The sequence below is a fragment of the Carcharodon carcharias genome, chromosome 15, assembly GCF_017639515.1.
Source record: "Carcharodon carcharias isolate sCarCar2 chromosome 15, sCarCar2.pri, whole genome shotgun sequence".
NCBI lineage: Eukaryota > Metazoa > Chordata > Chondrichthyes > Lamniformes > Lamnidae > Carcharodon > Carcharodon carcharias.
In genome coordinates, this window is record NC_054481.1 from 6,320,869 (window position 1) to 6,336,944 (window position 16,076).

The following is a 16,076-nucleotide window of genomic DNA, read 5'->3' on the forward strand; positions in this document are numbered from 1 at the left end:
GTGATTTTTACATTAGTTTGTGCTTAGATTTAAATCATAGAATAATGTGAAAAGTAACTTTTTAAATTCTTTCCTTAGGTCATACTAAGACATCATGGCGCAGAAGCCTGGCAGCCAGGGTGGAGAGGCTGATGCATTTCTCTTTGTGGATAGAGGCATGCACAATCCATTAGCCCAAGCTGACTGGTCAGCGAAGAAATTGGTTTGGGTGCCTTCAGATCGCAATGGCTTTGAAGCTGCAAGCATCAAGGAGGAAAAGGGAGATGAAGTTACTGTTGAATTGGTGGAAAATGGAAAGAAAGTTACTGTTAACAAAGATGACATCCAGAAGATGAATCCCCCAAAGTTTTCCAAAGTAGAGGACATGGCAGAACTGACTTGCCTCAATGAAGCATCGGTGCTGCATAATCTGAGGGAGCGGTACTACTCAGGGCTTATCTACGTGAGTAAACCATCCACTTTTGTTGAGTGTTTTGAAGCAGGATGAGGAGAAACCCTCTAATAGCCTCCACCAAACATTAGAACATCAAAGCTGACAAGAGAGTGGAAATAGAATAAATTCCTACATCTAAAGTATTCACAAGATTCAGAAGCTATAGTGTACAAGAAGAACAAGATCTAAATCAATTGAATGACCCACCTCTAGACAATATGGGGTCAATTATCTCCATCCACTTGTCAGAAATTGATAATACCATTCTTAAAATAGGTGGGACTGAATTTATTACCCTCATTTAATTTCAGGCAAGCATTTCATTAAGGTATGTAAATTAAGCTCATATGACATAGGACCTCAACTCAATTGCCAGGTACCAATGTCAGACTGTGCGCCAGTCACTGCCACCAGGCATACATTGATCTGATGAATGATTCTTAAAGGAACAGCTGTGAGAGATTCACAAAAATGTGATTGCTCCTCTCTGCCCACAGGTAACCCCCTGCCCAAAGCTGGCTCCTCCATATTCACCCCCCAAGACTGTCTCCCCCACTCGACTTCCAATTTGCGGCTCTGCTTTGCAGAGTAGTGTTTGGATTTTCTCCAGTCCCTGCCCTGATCAGCAAGCTACCCGTGAGCATTCTGTTCTGCATCCGTAGCTGGCCAATTCTATGCAACTGGGCCCAAACATTTCAATGTTTCGAATCTCTCACTGAGAAAATATGCCCAACATTTGCTGAAAATGAGAATCAACTCCTGTACACGGCTCAGAAATTATCCAGTTTTTCAGCAGAGGTTTTCGATCAACCATTGTAATGTTGGAGAAGTAGTTCACACTTCCTGGCCTACCTTTACCAACAGAGTGGCAATGACTTTCCACAAGCAATCCATGAAATGAATATGTTTTGTAAGTTTTAAACTCAGATTCTTTACGATACATTAATGACCTGCAATCTGCAGTTTTAATGATGACAAAGCTGTTAGCTTCTGTTTAAAACTGAAAGCAACTTCTGGGGTCTGCGCATGTGCAGTTAGCATGAAAGTCTGGAAGTTACTGTCAGTGACCCCCTGCTCTCTCAGAGGAAGGGTTGTTGCAGTCTCTGCAGCTGCCATCAACAGAGGCTCAGTGATTTCAACTTTTTATGCATAATTTTGCTGCAAAAATCATTGCAAAACTCATTGAACGAGGTGTAACTGAAGTTCTTAGCAACCGACTAAGTCATAATTACTGCAGAACAACCTCATGGTAACATTTAAGAATTCCATGATTTTTAAAGTTTAAAAAGAAATAATTTCTATTAAATTTGTCTATGAAGTCTTTGGGAAAGTCTTGAAGCAAGGACCACTAGCTGAAACAGAGTAAAAAGCATTAAAAGCCCATGCAAATTTTAAGGAGTCTTGCATTTTCTATGGGGAAAAAGGAGTGGGAGAGGCTATGTCATTGAGAATGTGTCTCTAGAAATTACAACGGAGGAGTGTAGTTAAATGAATAATGCGTGTTAAACTATGGCAAGTAAGACATAGGAACATAGAAGCAGGAGTAGCCATTCAGCCTCTCGACCCTGCTCTGCCATTCAATACGATCGTGGCTGATCATCCACTTCAATGCCTTTTTCCCTACTCTATCCCCATATCCTTTTATGCCATTGGTATTTAGAAATTTGTCAATTGCTAAACACACTCAATGACTCAGCTTCTACGGCCCTCTGGAGTAGAGAATTCCAAAGATTCACAACCCTCTGAGTATCTCTTCATTTCGGTCCTAAGTGGCTTCCCCCTTATTTTGAAATTGTGTCCCCTGGTTCTAGACTCCCCGACCGGAGGAAACATCTTACCTGCATCTACCCTGTCTATCCCTTCATGTATTTTTAAGTTTCAATGAGATCACCTCTCATTCTTCGAAACTCTAGAGAATACAGGCCCAGTTTCCCCAATATCTCTTCATAGGACTGTTATAACAACTGTTGCAAAGATATTTTGGTCTCACCATGTGCAACGTGAAGCACTAGTTAGTCAAAATGGAATTACCATAGAAACTTTGAGGTCACCGACCTCATTACAATAAATCAGCAAGAAAACGAGGACTGTAGTGTTCCTCCAGGTCATTAGTTGGGGAAGGTTATCGAGCCATTTTTAGCCAAGCCATCCAAAAAGTATATCTACAGGCCTGCAAATGTGTTATGTATTGGGCTCTTTAATGATCATAAGCTTTTCACCTTTACCACGTTTTATGGAAGCCCATTTAAAGTCTTGGTTAGGCATTGTATTAAGAAAGTCTTCCTGATAACATCCCTAAATCGATTGAGGGATTAGCTAATGGACAAATTGAGGATTAGCTAATGAGAGTTGGAATAAACTTGTCATTTTCCAGTTGGCAGGATTGGACCTCAGCCATTCACAATCTATATCAATGACTAAGATGAGAGTTCTGAGTATAATATACCCAAGTCTGCTGATGATAGATAGTGAGGTGGGAAAGTAAGCTGTGAGCAGGATGTCTAGAGGCTGCAAAGGAAGGTAAGATTGGTTAAGTATTGGACTACCAGATGGCAGATGGAGCATAATGTGGGCAAGTGTGAAATTATCCACTTTGGTAGGGAGAATAGAAAAGCAGAAAGGGGAGAGAGATTGGTTAAGTGTTGGTTTTCAGAGAGAATTGGGTGCCCTTTCTTTACATTATCACACAATGTTAATAAGTGGGCACAGCAAGTAATTAGAAAGTGAATAGTGATTATTGCATGAGGGTTGGGTTATAAGAGTGAGGAAGTCTTATTTAAATGACATAGGGCTTTTGTACCTGGAGCACTGTGTACAGTTTTGTCTCCTTACCCGAGGATGGATATACTTACCTTTGTGGGGGGCTGGCGGGGGATGGCGAATGAAGGTTCAATAGACTGGTTCCTGGGATGTGAAGGTATTTCTGTGAAGACAGATTAAGTAGAATGGGCCTAATTTCACTGGACAAAAACAGAATTACCTGGAAAAACTCAGCAGGTCTGGCAGCATCGGCGGAGAAGAAAAGAGTTGACGTTTCGAGTCCTCATGACCCTTCGACAGAACTCAAGTTCTGTCGAAGGGTCATGAGGACTCGAAACGTCAACTCTTTTCTTCTCCGCCGACGTTGCCAGACCTGCTGAGTTTTTCCAGGTAATTCTGTTTTTGTTTTAGATTTCCAGCATCCGCAGTTTTTTTGTTTTTATCTAATTTCACTGGAGTTTGAATGAATCAGAGGTGATTTCACTGATATGTATTGCATTCTTTGTGGCCTGACAGGGTAGATGCTGAACAGCTGTTTCCCTTGGCTGGAAAGTCTAGAACTAGTCTCTGGATAAGGGGATGGTATGTAGGACATAGATGAGGAGAAATTTCTTCACTCAGGGGATTGTGAATCTTTGGAATTATCTACTCTGAGGGCTGTGGGAGCTCAGTTGGTGTGTATATTCCAAACTGAGATTGGTACATTTTTTGGCAATAAGAAAATCAAGGGATAAGGGAATCGGTGGAAAATGCAATAAACGTTGAAGTTCAGCCTTGATTTTATTCAACAGTCTCGAAATGGCCCACAGCCACTCCTATTTCTTATATTTTTATATTCTAATTTTGCCATTTATTGACTTGATCCTATTCTCCTTCACCCAGAGACTTGGTTTACCCTGAAGTAATGCCTCACGTTTACTTTTTTTATATTGTTTAATATTTTATGTCTCTCCTCCACACCCCAATCAGCCATTTCTGAGGTAGGAAAAACTTGGGTTCACAGATCTGCCCTTATTATGCAAGTTCCTGATCTGGGTGATCAAACTCACGGTTCATCCCCAAGGCTTCATATCTCTGTGATCACAGCACTCAAAATGAAATCTGACCAGTGACTGCACAGTTTTAGCACAACTGCCTTTGATCTGTATTCTTGTTTCGACAGTACATTTCATTATCCTGGAAAAACTCAGCAGGTCTGGCAGCATCGGCGGAGAAGAAAAGAGTTGACGTTTCGAGTCCTCATGACCCTTCGACAGAGTTCTGTCGAAGGGTCATGAGGACTCGAAACGTCAACTCTTTTCTTCTCCGCCGATGCTGCCAGACCTGCTGAGTTTTTCCAGGTAATTCTGTTTTTGTTTTTATTTTGGATTTCCAGCATCCGCAGTTTTTTTGTTTTTATTTCATTATCCTGTTTATCTTGTTAATTGCCACTCCACAGTGCCTTGGCATGCTAAATGCTGAGTTAACATCTGTAATCTCTTTTAGACTCTCTCTCTCTCTCTCTCTCAGCTACCTCTGCACCAGAGAGAGTTTGGTCTAGAAAATTAACTCGCAGATGATCCCAGCAAATGTCTGCTGATATCCTCAGAGACTCACGGGGTTTGAGAGTAGTCATGAAATTTGAATGCTTCTGGTGGGTGTGAAATAAAGCAATTTAAAGATTAGCATCTGGCCTCATCCCAGTAAACTTTTAATTAGTGCACTTTAGTGCAGCTTAGGGAAATGCATGTAAGGCACATACAGAAGACCACTTTTGCAGTCCATTTTGCAAGGAATTCTCATTGTTACACTGCTTTTGTATATAATAAAAGTACATCCTTGATTGTAGGTGCTACAGAGTCCCCTTACCCGTCAAGCCAATGACCAGGGGTCTTTAACAACTTCAACAATACTTTTTGCTTTTATATTCTATGCCTTTTAGATGCAAAACTAAAGGCAGGATCTTCCCCCCATTGGGGGGTGGGGGGGGATTGTGTGGGAGCAGGCGCGAGCGGGTGGGTTCCCGATCGACACCCCCGCTTGGGGGTGCGCCACCACTTTACGTGGGTGGGCCAATTAAGGCGAAAGAGCGCACAGGTCTCCCTGAGACAAAGTGCTGCCTCAGGGAGGTCGGTTCTGGTTTCAAACAGTCAACAATAAGGACGAGAAAAAAAAGTCCTGACATGTCCCCTCATGTGACACTGTCGCATGAGCTGGGACTTGTCAATTTCTTTTATGTCAACATTTTACAAACGTTTTAAATCCCCTCATGAAACCTCAACCCGCCCGTGGATGAGGTTTCATGCTTTTTCTGAAGGCCGCCTGGGCTCTTCACCTGCCCACCAGGCAGGCAGGTCCTTTAATTGGCTCAATTACTTTTTAGAAGGCCTTAAGTGGCTGTTGACAGGTCAGCGGGCGCACCGAACTGAAAATCTAAATGACACGGGGTGATATCGGGACACATACCCGACATCACCCCACCCACCCCCCCGCTTGCCGACCGGAAGTTGCAGCCCTGAGGGTTTATGAAGCACCTTAATACATCTAATGTTGTATCACATTAAAGTTGCTACATAAATGCAAGTTGTTGCAAGAATTTGGGTGGAATTCAGTGTCCTCTGTGCAGCGGGAAGGGAGGTGACAGGACATTTAATCAGGCGCAAGAGAGAGAGAGTGCGGTGAAGGGACCCCGCTGGCTTCCAGCCTCTGCCTGGTTAAGTCCTGGAGCAGGAATTCCCGCTTGTACACCAACTGAGGCCCTTAAAAGGCCTCTTCCCGCTGCCACTGATATTCAGCCAGCGGCGAGGTGGCGGGGAGCATGCCGGGGATCCAAGATGCAGTCTTTGTTGTGTTTGCTTGTGGGGTCCCAGTGCCCTTGTCTCTGACAACACCCCACCCCCCCACCCCACCCCCAACCCCACTGGCGTCTCCCGCCTCACAGCCCCATCCTGCCTTCACTTTGCCTTTGGCCTGGGATCCCTCGTTGATCCTGGGCCTCTGCTGGGTGCATTGTCAGCAGCTGCAACTGCTCCTGGTGACAATAGAGAGCTGTCAGCCTCTGATTGGCTGCCAGCTCTCGGGGGTTGGTGGGGGCAGGGGGGTGGATTTATGGCCCCAGGTCCTTAATCCTGGGGAAGGCCTGATGCTGGCCACTATATGGCAGCCTTTCTCCAACAGAGGCAGGCAAGACCCCGTTCACAAACATTAAATTCCGCCACGTATCTATCTACCTCTTTTTCTGGCATAATCTACTTGCGCTACCACAATGGCCAGCATCTGGACACAGAGATTGCACTAGTCCCCTGCTCCATTTAAAATCTTACAATTTTAGGTGCAATTACTTATCCTATTCTTCACCCCAAAATATGTTACTTTCAATCTTTCTATGTGGAAGGTTGCTCAAGGCTTCCTGAAAGTCAAGAGGCAGCTACATGTACTTAAGAAAGGGTTGAGTATGATGGCGGAGAACCGGATCTGGGAGGGATGTGTTGTTACATGTCGAAAGTACTTCTGAGGGACCGTGCTTTATTTACTTGCTATAAGGGCAGTTTTTTTATTCCACTCCTTAGCTTTAGTCCACAGAAATTTTAGAGAAACGCTGAACCTGCCTTTTGTGCAATTTCTCCAGGGTTTCGATAGATTCTCTACTGAAAGTATAGAGACAATGAGGAGAGCTCGTACAAAAATTCAACTCCAGAAATCAGAGGCCAACGACCCTCTGCCATCATTTCTTAACGAAGACTGTTGCCATATCAACTTACTTCATTAATAAATCAAGTTAACCTGACAGCCAAGCCCCTTAGGAAGAACACAGATATAAGATGTATTTTTGAATAGACAATCTTATACACATTTCCCATTTGAACCTTGCTAAATGAACAAGTGGCAAACAAATTTGCAGAGTGTTTCAGTCAAGTAAATATCAGAAGAAAACAAGACATAAACAGACTAAACCTTAAATAGTGCAAACACACGAAAAAGTGTTTGATTATGTTCTGAGATTTCAACTAGCTTTGGAAAAGGAACACACTACTTTCATCTCCCAATGGAATTGGTTTTTTTTAATTGGTGATTTCCAGGAAAATTAAATAATGCTTCCAGATTCAAAGATGATCCGAGAAATGTTCTATTGCACCAAACCCCCCAAGCCATGTATAAAATAATAAACTGATGAGGCCTCAGCTGGAGTATTGTTTTCAATATGAAACATGAATCTTTCAGAAGGACTTCAAGACATTAGAGGGGGGAGGGATATAGAGCAGTCTTACCAGAATGAAATCAGTATTGTTTCGAGACTAAAGAGAGTGTGATTGTTCTCCTTATTGCAGAGCAGGTTAAAGGGAGCTAAAACATAGGTGTTCAAAATTATGAAGGTTAAGAAGGAGCAACTCTTTTCACCGGCAGCAGGGTTGGGAACCAGATTCCACATTTATAAGATAACCGCCAAAATAACCAAAGGGGAAGTGAGGAAAATTTTCTTCTCATAGTGAATTGTTGCGAGCTCAGCTAGTGGCAGGGCAATGGTGGCATAGTGGTCAGAGGCCCAGGCTAATTCTCTGGGGGAATGGGCTCAAATCCCACCATGGCAGCTGGAATATAAAGCTAATCTCAGCAATTTAAAGCCCATCTTGTTCACTAATGCCCTTTAGGGAAGGAAATCTGGTCTACATGTGACTCCAGACTCTTAACTGCACTGCCTTCTGCAAGTTACTCAGTTCAAGGGCAAATAGGGATGGTAATAAATGTTGGCCTTGCCAGTGACACCTGAATGTCATAAAAGAATAAAGCAAAAGGATTTTGGAAGCAGATTCAAAAGTAACATTCTAAAAGGATATGGAATTTTTTTTTATTCATTCATGAGATGTGGGCTTTGCTGGCTGTGCCAGCATTTATTGCCCATTCCTATTTGCCCTTGAGAAGGTGATGGTGAGCTGCCTTCTTGAACCACTGCAGTCCATGTGGTGTAGGTACACCCACAGTGCTGTTAGGGAGGGAGTTCCAGGATTTTGACCCAGCGACAGTGAAGGAACGGTGATATATTTCCAAGTCAGGATGGTGAGTGGCTAGGAGGGGAACTTACAGCTGGTGGAGTTCCCATATATCTGATGCCCTTGTCCTTCTAGATGGTAGTGTCATGGGTTTGGGAGGTGCTTCCTAAGGAGGATTGGTGAGTTGCTGCAGTGCATCTTGTAGATGGTACACACACTGCTGCTACTGTGCGTCGGTGGTGGAGGGAGTGAATGTTTGTGGAAGGGGTGCAAACCAAATGGGCTGCTTTGTCCTAGATGGTGTCAAGCTTCTTGAGTGTTGCTGGAGCTGCAACTCATCCAGACAAGTGTGACAAGAGCTGAAATAAACTCAATTGGGCAAGTGGCCTCCTCTGTGATTTAAAGTTCTTTTGAATCCACCTTTTCCGTACATTACAACAGGGAATACATTTCAAAACAATTTCATTGGCTGTAAGATGCTTTTGGACGCTCTGCAGTTGGAAAGGCACTATTTAAATGCAAGTCATATCCTTTTCTTTCGTCACATCACTTATTTATTTCAGACAATTCCCTAGCAAGAGCAATTTCAACCCTTACAAGGATGCACCTGAAACAATGGGTCTGGGTATTTTAATCATTTTGTTCTGATTGAATAATTTGCATGATAACATGGGCATAAAAGAAGATTACAGTATAACTATGAATTTAGTGCACTTTGTGGGAAAAAAAAACAAATTTGCCATAAAGTTGAAGCAGTGCCAACAGTGTTTGAGGTTAGTGGCGGTGTTTTAAGGATTGGCTGCTCATAAAATGAAAAATATGCAAGTATCTCACACTGAAAGGTACTGATCCAGTTGTCTTGCATTTCATGGAGATTATTATTATAACTTAAAAGGGAATTTAAACTTGTTTATTGCTGCCAAGCTCTCCAAAATTGTGGTTGGGCAGTTTCTGAAGTAAACTTAAGTCAGTGTTATTGTTGGGAAACTTCCAAGAGGATATGGATATCTGAACATGCTATAGCAAAGTTCAGGGACTTAGGGAGTAGATATTCTTCCTGTTATGTGAGTAATATTCCAAGCTACTACATTTTAACATTAGCTCTGGGCATGAAAGAAGAATTGAATAGGTTAGGTCTGCACAATTTCAGAAATTATTTATTCAAAAATGTGTTGGACATTGAATAAAACTAAAAGCCAAAGCCAGTTTAAAAGAAAAAAAAAAATTAAGTTTGAAGTCACTTTCAGTTTTTAAAGAAATTTATCATGAAAATTGTCATGAAAACAATTAGTAGGTTTCCTTTCTCCTGCTGGCCTGAAATAATTAACAGCACCGTGGGTGTACCTGCACCACATGGACTACAGCGGTTCAAGAAGGCAGCTCACCGCCACCTTCTCAAGGGCAATTAGGGATGGGCAATAAATGCTGGCCCAGCCAGTGACACCCACGTCCCGTGAACGAATACATAATTTATTCTGTTTGGTTAAACTGACCGTGATGCCAACTCCCCTCTCCGAACAATGCTGCTTTTTGGTGTTTTCATCGTTCTGAACACTGGCCTTTTCACTCATGCTGCGGAGATAACCATGCTGGGGAGATAACCAAGAAAACAAGACACATGCAAAACAAAACACACTTGGGCCTGAACTTTTAGGTCGGTGGGCGGGCCTGACCGGCGGGGCCCCAGGGTCAGCAGGGGAACAGGCCACCGACCGCAATCGGCCCCCTGGCCAAAATTTCACTCTGGCTGGCCAATTAACGGGTGAAGTGCGTGCTGGGAAGCTCAGTGTTGTCGGGGGTGGGGGTGGGTGCGGGAGGAGGCTGAGAGAAAGCTGGCGGAAGGCAGAGAGCTGCCTCAGGGAGCCGAAGACCCGAGGAATCAAAAATAAAGGTTTCAGAAGCTGAAAGAAAGCGTCCGTGCACCATAGTAAATCATCGGAAAACTTAGCTACTGAAAATGCTGTCCACAGGAATGTGTTTATATTTTGTTTCATCACCGAAACCCCATCCCGCCCGTGCACAATGTTTGTTGAAAAATGTAAAGGCCGCCTGGCTGATTCACCCCATCCGCCAACCAACCGTGAGGCTGGACGGGCAGCGAAAAATCGCAGACAATTGCCCCGTTAATGGGCTTTAGTTGCCTCCTTAACTGTCGGTGGGCGAGCCTCCAACTTTTGCGCGCGCCCGCTGACCGAAATATCGCGTGAGCGCCGGATGATGTCGGGACACTCGCCCAACGTCTTCTCGGGCGAACTTCATGCCAGATCAGGCCGGGCGCCTGCCCACCCACCCACTTAAAAATTCTGCCCTCAGTTTTTCATCTTACCATTTTACCAAAAAGCTCACAAAATGGTTAACGTCCGTGTGCATCTTCTGTACCGTTGAATCAGATTCCACCATCCTTTCGTTCGTGCGTTTGACTGAAAATCTCATCCTTTTCACGGCCATTGGCAACTGACTTAGTGTCACCTCTGGTTAATGACCGTTCCTGCTATTGGAAGCTGTTTCTCCCTCTCCACTCAGTCAAAACCCCACATAAATTTGAAAACCCCTATTAAATCTCCCATTAGTAATCTTTCTTTTACAGCGAACAACCCCAGTTTCTCTAGCACAACAAAAGCAGAAAATGCTGGAAAAACTCAGCAGGTCTGGCAGCATCTGTGGAGAGAGAAACAGAGTTAATGATTCGAGTCTGTATGGCCCTTCTTCAGAGATAAAGCAGAACTTCTCTTTAGCTCTGAAGAAGTCATACGGACTCGAAGCGTTAACTCTGTTTCTCTCTCCACAGATGCTGCCAGAAATGCTGAGTTTTCCCAGCATTTTCTGTTTCTGTTTCAAATTTCCAGCATCCACAGTATTTTACTTTTGTCCCAGTTTCTCTAGTCTCTCCATACAACTCAATTTCATCATCCCTGATAGCATTCTGTTAAATTCCTGTGCACCTTCACCAAGGCCTTGATATCCTTCCTAAAGTGGGACATTGGATACACCACTCTAGCTGAGGTGTATTCTATCCATAGAGTAAGAATATAATGTTGCTTCAAATATGGAAATTTTAGTAAGTTTCATTGAGGATTATCACAAGCCCATAGGTTGCTTCAGTGCTTCTCATCATACGCCTGTCTCCAAACACAACTGGCACACATCTTAAAAAGTTGCTTAGCAGGGTTGAAGTCCTGTACTGATGTGAGGATAAGGGCAAAAGGGAGAGAGGAACTTAAAACGATCATAATCACTAGAGGAAAAGCACTGGGCAAACGAATGGCACTGAAGGCGGACAAGTCCCCTGGAACTAATGACCTGCATCCTTGGGCCTTAAAAGAAATGGTTGCAGAGATAGTGGATGCCTTGGTTATCATTTTTCAAAATTCTCTAGATTCTGGAAGGTTCCCAGCAGATTAGAAAACCACAAGTGTAAGACCCCTATTTAAGAAAGGAAGGGGATAGAAAGAAGGGCCGCGATTTCAGGCCCCGTTGTGGTGGGACCTGCTGCAGGAGATGTGACGGGCCAGTCGAAAGTCCATTGACTTTCAGTGGGACCGGAACATCCCGGCCAAGGAAACTATAGGCCAGTTAGCCTAACCTCTGTCATTGGGAAGATGCTGGAATCCATTATGAAGGAAGTCGCTATGAGGAAAGATTGGATAGGCTGGGGCTGTTTTCCTTAGAACAGAGGAGGCTGAGGGGTGACCTAATTGAGGTGTACAAGATTATGAGGGGCCTTGATAGAGTGGACAGGAAAGACTTGTTTCTCCTAGAAAACAATTACCAGGGGGCACAGATTTAAGGTGATTGGTAGAAGGATTAAAGGGGACATGAGGAAAAGTTTTTTCACCCACAGGGTGGTGGGCGTCTGGAATTCACTGCCAAGTTTGTGGTTGAGACCGAAACGCTCAACTCATTTAAAAAGTACCTGGATCTGCATCTGAAATGCTGTAACCTGCGAGGCTACAGATCAGGTGTTGGAAAGTGAGATTAAAATGAGCGGCTAGTTTCTTTTCCCTCTGGCCGGCGCAGCCACAATGGGCTGAATGGCCTCTTTCTGCACTGTAACTTTTCCATGGTCCTAGCAGCTGGACACTTAGAAAATCACAACATACTCAAACAGAGTCAATGTGCTTTTGGAAAAGGGAAATTGTGTTTGACAAATTGATTCAAATTCTTTGAGGAAGTAACAAGCAGGATGAATAAAGGGGAGCCAGTAGATCTAATGTATTTAGATTTCCAAAAAGCATTTGATAATATGCCATATAAAAAGCTACTGCACAAGATAACAGCTCAGGGTGCTGGAGCGATATATTAGTGTGGATAGAGGACTGGTTAACTAACAGGAAACAGAGATAATTGGATTATTTTCAGGCTGGCAAACTACAACTTGGAAAATGGAGTATAACACGGGAAAACGTGAGGTTGTCTACTTTGGTGGGAAGAATAGAAAAGCAGAATATTATTTAAATGGAGACAGACTACAGAATGTCGTAGTACAGAGAGATCTGGGTGTCCTTATGCATGAATTACAAAAAGTTAACATGCAGGCTACAGCAAGTAATTAGGAAGATAAATTGTATGTTGTCCATTATTGCAAGGGGTTTGGACCATAAAAGTAGGGAAGTCTTGCCATGCCTGGAGTACTGCGTACAGTTTTTGTCTCCTTATTTAAGGCAGTTCAGAGAAGGTTCAGAGAGAAGTTGAGTCCTGGGATGAAGTGGTTGTCTAATGAGGAAAGGTTGACCAGGTTGAGCCTATACCCTTAGGAATTCAGAAGAATGAGATGTGATCTTATTGAAACATATAAGATCCTGAGGGGCCTTGGCATGGGTAAATGGTCAGAGGATGTTCCACCTCATAGAGGAAGCTAGAGTTAGGCAGCATAATTTCAAAATAAGGGGTCTCCCGTTTAAGACAGAGATGATGAGGAATTACTTCTCTCAGAGGGTCATTAATCTTTGAAATTCTCTTCTTCAGAGAGCTGTGGAGGCAGGGTCATTCAATATATTCAAGGCTGTTAGACAGATTTTTTGATCTGTGGTCAAGGGTTATGGGGAACAGGCAGGAAAGTGGAGTTGAGGCCAAGATGAGATCGGCGATGACCGTTTTGAGTGACGGAGCAGGCTCAAGGGGCAATATGGCTTGGTCCCGCTGATAATCCTTATGTTCTTATGCAAAAACAGCCTACCAATGCTTGCTCCATCCATTAGACAGTGCAACCTTGTGTGGTTGATGGACTCCGCGGTGGCTTCGATGGACGAGTGTTCATCAAGAGGGAAATAAAATCCAGTTTACAGTCTAGGTTGTTGTTGTTTCATGTGTGACATTAGGGCCAAGTCTCAATTTGCATAACCAATTACAAATACTGCACATGAAGTCAGTGCTGGAGGGAAGGATGGAGGCATTGGCTTTACGCCATGTTTACATGTCATGAAAGCACTCGACTGTTTTCCTCAAATGTTGAAATCTCTTGAAGACAGAGACTTCCCCATTTGGGTTTGTCCAAGGTTGCTTTTTCCCATTATTGGGATCTACCTTGCAAATTCTGTGGTTGGCTTTCAGATCTCTTTATATCTAAGCCACAAATACATAATGAGGCTTGGTTGACAGCCCAGAAATCTATTAGCCTATTGAAACACCTGAGTCACAGAATCACACAGCGCACAAGAGGCCCTTCGGCCCATCGAGTCTGCACTGACACGTGAGAAACACCTGACCTACCTACCTAATCCCATTTACCAGCACTCGGTCCATAGCCTTGAATGTTATGATGCACCAAGTGCCCATCCAGGTACTTTTTAAAGGATGTGAGGCAACCCGCCTCCACCACCCTCCCAGGCAGAGCATTCCAGACTGTCACCACCCTCTGGGTAAAAAAGTTTTTCCTCACATCCCCCCTAAACCTCCTGCCCCTCACCTTGAACTTATGTCCCCTCGTGACTGACCTTTCAACTAAGGGGAATAGCTGCTCCCTATCCACCCTGTCCATGCCCCTCATAATCTTGTGCACCTCGATCAGGTCAGCCCTCAGTCTTCTCTGCTCCAACGAAAACAACCCAAGTCTATCCAAATTCTCTTTATAACTCAAATTTTTCATCCCAGGCAACATCCTGGTGAATTTCCTCTGCATCCCCTCCTGTGCAATCACATCCTTCCTATAATGTGGTGACCAGAACTGCACACAGTACTCCAGCTGTGGCCTCACCAAGATTCTATACAACTCCGACATGATCTCCCTACTTTTGTAATCTATGCCCCAATTGATAAAGGCAAGTGTCCCATTTGCCTTTTTCACCACCCCACGAACATGCCCCTCCACCTTCAGAGATCTATGGACACACACGCCAAGGTCCCTTTGTTCCTCAGAACTTCCTAGTGTCATGCTGTTCATTGAATACTTCCTTGTCAAATTACTCCTTCCAAAGTGTATCACCTCATATTTTTCAGGGTTAAATTCCATCTGTCATTTATCTGCCTATTTGACCATCCTGTCTATGTCTTCCTGTAGCCCAAGACACCCAACCTCACTGTTAACCACCCAGCCAATCTTTGTGTCATCAGCAAACTTACTAATCCTACCCCCCACATAGTCATCTATGTCGGTTCGATGACAAATAATAGGGGACCCAGCACAGATCCCTGTGGTACGCCACTGGACACTGGCTTCCAGGCACTAAAGCATCCTTCTGTCATCACACTCTGTCTCCTAAAACTATGCCAATTTTGAATCCGTCTTATCAAATTAGCCTGTATCCCATGTGCATTTGCTTTCTTTGTGTCCCCCATGTGGGACCTTGTCAAAGGCTTTGCTGAAATCCATATAAACTACACCAACTGCACTACCCTCATCTACACACCTGGTCATCTCCTCAAAAAATTCAATCAAATTTGTTAGGCATGACCTCCCTCTGACAAAGCCATGCTGACTATCCCTGATCAAACCTTGCCTCTCTAAGTGGAGATAGATTCTCTCCTTCATAATTTTCTCCAATAGTTTCCTTACCACTGATATGAGACTCACTGGCCTGTAGTTCCCTGACTTATCTCTACAACCCTTCTTAAATAGCGGAACCACATTAGCTGTTCTCCAGTCCTCTGGCACCTCTCCCGTGGCCAGAGAGGAATTAAAAATTTGGGTCAGAGCCCCTGCGATCTCCTTCCTTGCCTCCCTCAGCAGTCTGGGACACAAATCATCTGGACCCGGTGATTTGTCCACTTTTAAGCCTACCAACACCTCCAATCCTTGTCACTCCCTATATCAATTTGCTTAAGAACCTCACAGTCTCTCTCCCCAAGTTCCATACCTTCATCCTCATTTTCTTGGGTGAAGACAAATGCGAAATATTCGTTCAACACTCTAGCGATGTCCTCTGGCTCCACCTATAGATTGCCCCTTTGGTCCCTAATGGGCCCTACTCTTTCCATGGTTATCCTCTTCCCATTGATATACTTACAGAATATCTTGGGATTTTCCCTAATTTTACCAGCAAAAGTTTTTTCATATCCCCTCTTTGCTCTCCTAATTGCTTTCTTAAGCTCCACCCTGTACTTTCTATACTCCATTAATAACTCTGCTGATTTGCTTCCCTTGTACCTGCTAAAAGCCTTTCTTTTCCTTCTCATCGTATCCTGAATATCTCCGGTCATCCATGGTTCTCTGGGCTTGTTACTCCTTCCTATCACCCTAGAGGGAACATGTTGAGCCTGTACCCTCCCTATTTCTGTTCTGAACACCCCCCACTGCTCCTCTGTAGATTTCCCCAGAAGTAGCTATTCCCAGTCTACCTTGGCCAGATCCTGTCTTATTTTTCTAAAATCCGCTCTCCCAGTCCAAAACATTTTTTTGCAACTTGTCTATTTCTTTGTCCATAACGAACTTAAACTGTACCATGTTGTGGTCGCTATCACTAAAATGCTCCCCCACCACC

At 43.8% G+C, this 16,076-nt stretch overlaps 1 protein-coding gene across 3 annotated transcripts in view; it reads left to right on the top strand.

The window, feature by feature from the left end:
• Positions 1 to 16,076, top strand: part of LOC121288264 (myosin-11-like) — a 167,861-nt gene that overhangs the window by 8,292 nt on the left and 143,493 nt on the right. For all 3 annotated transcript variants that reach the window (XM_041206773.1, XM_041206771.1, XM_041206772.1), the window contains exon 2: positions 79 to 442. In XM_041206773.1, coding sequence (XP_041062707.1) covers positions 95 to 442 — 348 coding nt within the window. In that variant the 5' untranslated portion in view covers positions 79 to 94. The remainder of the gene's footprint in view (positions 1 to 78; positions 443 to 16,076) is intronic.